A 4,538-nucleotide genomic window follows, 5' to 3' on the forward strand; every position below is an offset into this window, starting at 1 on the left:
ACACTAGAACAACGGCAGCCTATGTAAGGGAAGGGCCCACCATCGTTTAGATCAACGGTTGAGATGAAGGTAATAAGGAAAACAAGGCTTTAAATGAGTTAGGTGGCCAAGAGGCATGGTGGTTGAGGGTTTTGGCAGTGGAGATAAATGAGGTTTTGGATTTAATGAGGTTGAGAAGTTGGCAATGAGGAAGGCACGTGTATTGAATACCATCCATGTGGCACAGTTTGTGATGCTCTCGTTGTGCGTCTCTTATTGGACGGCTAGGATTTTGATTCACAGCTCTTGTCTTGACTCTTTGAGTGTGAATTTGACCATGCAAATTAATTTGTATTAAATTGCCCAAATGGGCCTCCATAACCTTACAGACATGAGATCAAGTTTACAGTTTAATGAACAAAGAAGTCCAACCAGAAAAAATCCAGTCCAAACTCAAAAAAAAAAACACATCCTAATCTCAAGAGAGCTATCTGCACAACATACACCGCTAACTCCCACCTTCATCGAGACAATCATTGCACACACTGGTTGAGCCGACACTCCTCCAAACCCATACAAACTGGCAACAAAGACTAAGCAACAATACCAGAGTACCGTGAAGTGTGGCTCGCGAAACTCAGATAAACATATCAAGCCGAGAAAATGACCAGAACAAGCCAAAACTCAGGTTTCCAAATGAAAATACTGTCCACCAAATAGACAAACTCCAACTAGGGATCTCTGAATTTAGAGTGCCAGAACCATTGAAAAAGGGGTTAATCTTTTTTTTTTTTTTTCCCTTTCTTTCTGTTATTGTGAAAGTTGATATTGAAACATTTATCATTTTCCCTAAATAATTCTTTGTTTCTTTCACATTGTTGCAGTATTAGACAATCTACTTCAAAAAAAGCAAAGACGACTTTCACACGTTTTAAGAGAATAATCATTATCTAATGATGCTACTGGGTTCTTGGGGCAAGTCTCCCGTCCTTGTGATATAGTTGTCTCTGTATGTACAATTCCAAACCCGCTAATCGCGGGGAATCTCCATCCTATTACGGTTGATGAACACTTGTAATAATAATTTCGATTTTGGCTCACAACTACATTTTCTGTTAGAGATTAAAACACATCTCAAGTCAACGATAATCCCTGCAAACCCCATCTACCGAAAAGTCTACTTCTGTGGGCCAACTATATATGGGCGGAATTAATAATTTCATGTAGCGTAAAAATTTGATAGTTATCTAATAAAAAAAATTCAATTGACAAGGATGAAACTTTCCTTTTTTGTTAATTAGGATTAATTCTTAAAGTTAGTTTTATTTTAAATTTACCAGATTAATACATGGGCGTATGTAAACATGGCATGGCCCGATTTCGATCTGATTTTAGTTTAAAACTGATGGTTGAATTTATTTTTTTGAATTGAATCAAAATCAATTCGATTCCAATTTAATTCAAGATCTAAATCAAACCGTAGCCATATCCAGGAGTATGCCTATATATTCTTTTAAGTATCAATGGGCGTGCATGTGGGGCAAAACTCTGAAAACTTTTATATATATGCCTAGGTTAGGTATTCCCTTTTGGGGAAATTGCTTAACATTTATAGTTATGATTTATGACCCTCACAGCTGAATCAAGCCAATGCATGAGTAAAAATAATACTAAGGTCCGTCTCATAATATTTATCGCTTAATATTTATTTATTTAAGTTAATAAAATTAATTTTTATAAAAAAATAATTAATATTAATAATTCATCTAAAATATTTTTTAGATAATCATATCTTTTTATATATTGATATTAAATAATTTAAAAATTAATAAGTATATATATATATAAACAATAAAAAGTTATTTTATTTTAAAATTTAAAAAATAATAGATAATTTGAAATAAACAAGTTTTATAAAATCACAATTATTATTAGACAAAAATATTATTAGTTCTTTTAATTATTTTATTTATTTTTATTTTTTAGCTTGTGAGAAAATGCACTCTTTTCCACTTGCAGGTTGCAGCATTTCATTGGTCCAGTCTATGTGTGGGGCCACGAGATTAGCTGGGTAAATATTTTTTTCAAACTTTATTTAGTTCAAATTTATTTCTTTCTCATGAATTATTTTTCCTCATTACAAAAAAAAAAAAATCATTAATTTTTTAAGAAATTAAAAAAAATATTAACCAAATAAAAATAACTTTTAAATTTTTAAGAAACTTTAAATTCTCTAATTAAATTATCTCTAATCAAATCAAAGCAATTCGGATTGTTGAAGCTTTTTTCCACCCTTGTAAAAAACAAAATTTTAATAAAAAGTACTATTTAGTCTCTGACTTATATTTGAATGTCTATTTAAATTCTTAAACTTTTTAAATGAATAAATACATTTCTAAAGTGATTTAAATAAGTATAAATAAATTTAAAAAAAAAATTAAAATCAATTTAAAGATTCGACCGTGATCTCGTGAAGAATAAATTATTAACAGGCATTTTGTGGCCAGAAATTAAGTAATATGTTAAGTTATTATAATGTTTTAAAATTGAAAATTTAAAAAAATTAGGATGTGGATGTTGAATGAAAGTCCATTAATTGAAGCTTAGATATAGAACCATCTTCTTTAATGTTGAGTTTGATTTGGAAGAGTTCGTTCGAGAATAAATACAATACGAAAGAATACTAATTTTGAATATAGGAAATTTTTGTGTGAATTTTCTTGCTGAATGATTTTATTAATTTTCTTTATGGTTATGAAAATTGAGATAAAATATTGATTTTAGGGGTGTGGTTATTTTAAATGGTTGAATTCAAAAGTTTAAACAAATAATGTAATTAGTGAACTGTTGATTCAAAATAAAAATCTCGAAAATGAGCTAATCTATTATTCATAAAATTATGATCAAAAATCATAATTTTATGATCATTACGTGTCTCGAATAAAGTCATTCGTTATCAAAAATCATCTTTCTATTAAAAAAAACAAAAAGATTCCAACGACAGACAAGTTTGCACGGAATCTGGTGTTGCCAATCCTATACTAGTCGTGGGCATTTATGTCCATTAAAATAATAATAATCATTTAATAATAACCCACTTCCCTTCCATGCGCCACTGCAACCCTAGCACCCTCTCCTCATCTCTCTCTCTCTCTCTCTCTCTCTCTCTCTATATATATATATATGTGCACAACGGTCCAAACTCCAGACCATTGTTCTTTTATTTGCTTTGGAAAAAAAAAATTAAAAAATCTAAGATATGAAGAATGGGCAGTATCTCACAGAGAAATCGTGGCTCCTGTGCGTGGCAATCGCCGGTTTACTAATCGGCGGGCTTATCCTATCCAGCTTCATGCGCTCTGGCGACACGACCTTTCTCTGCTCCTTGGCCAGCTCCAAAGCTCGTGCGACGGCGGAGTACGCAGCCACGCCAATCCAGCTCCAAGCCATTGTCCATTACGCCACCTCACGGATTGTCCCACAGCAGTCTCTGGCTGAAATCTCCGTCACCTTCGACGTACTCAAGGCTCTCGCTCCCTGCAACTTCCTCGTCTTCGGTCTCGGCCATGATTCTCTCATGTGGACATCGCTCAATCCACGTGGCACTACCATATTCCTCGAAGAAGATCCCAAGTGGGTCCAGACCGTCCTCAAAGACGCCCCTACACTCCAGGCTCACACCGTGCAGTACCGGACGCAACTCCAGGAGGCACACCAGCTTCTCTCCACCTACCGGAGCGAACCGTACTGTTCACCAACTAAAGCATATTTACGCGGCAACTATAATTGCAAGCTAGCATTGACTGGATTACCGGACGCGGTGTACGACAAAGAGTGGGATTTGATCATGATCGACGCTCCACGGGGATACTTCGCGGAAGCGCCGGGGAGGATGGCCGCAATATTTTCTGCGGCAGTGATGGCGAGAGCAAGGAAAGGATCCGGTGTAACGCATGTGTTTCTGCACGACATAGACAGGAAGGTGGAGAAGGTTTACGCCGAGGAGTTTTTGTGCAGAAAACATCTGGTAAAGGCCGTTGCTAGGCTATGGCATTTCGAAATACCACCTGCAGCAAACGTAACACAGGGAGGAGGGGCCACCGGCGGCGAGTGGTTTTGCTAGAAAGAGCCCCGAGCGACGAATGTGCCACTAATATAGGAAGTTTTTGAAGTTTGAAAATTTAGAGATTTGAAAAGAAGAGACGAATGAGGAGCGTCAAATTTTTGCGAGGCAAAAAGATTTTATCGCCGTAGTATGTGACTTTAGCTTATGTTTTGGTGTGAAGTGCGGCAGTAGCCTGTGGGTTGCTGTCCTTTCCAGGCAACAGTATCTACAATAGGAGAGGCACCTGGCTTGGCTGGGTCCTTGTCTTTATTTTGCACATGTGTTTCCCGTTGTATGTGGACACGTGTCCGTCGCCTGCTCCTGCGTTTAAACTGATGCAAAAACTGGTTGGTTTACTTTAGACACGGAACGAAAAAGGTGGGTTTACTGCTTTGTCCTCTACATTTTATAACTCGTATTAATTAATTCATAATTTTTAATTATTATTTTTTCC

The 4,538-nt window shown here is 35.8% G+C and overlaps 1 protein-coding gene across 1 annotated transcript; it reads left to right on the forward strand.

Moving 5' to 3' along the window:
• Positions 1-2,997: 2,997 nt before the first annotated feature.
• Positions 2,998-4,538, forward strand: LOC110627859 (probable methyltransferase At1g27930). Its single transcript, XM_021774232.2, has one exon. The coding sequence runs from the start codon at positions 3,239-3,241 to the stop codon at positions 4,100-4,102; it is 864 nt and encodes a 287-aa protein (XP_021629924.1). The 5' UTR covers positions 2,998-3,238; the 3' UTR covers positions 4,103-4,538.

This window comes from Manihot esculenta, chromosome 12 (assembly GCF_001659605.2).
Source record: "Manihot esculenta cultivar AM560-2 chromosome 12, M.esculenta_v8, whole genome shotgun sequence".
Lineage (NCBI taxonomy): Eukaryota > Viridiplantae > Streptophyta > Magnoliopsida > Malpighiales > Euphorbiaceae > Manihot > Manihot esculenta.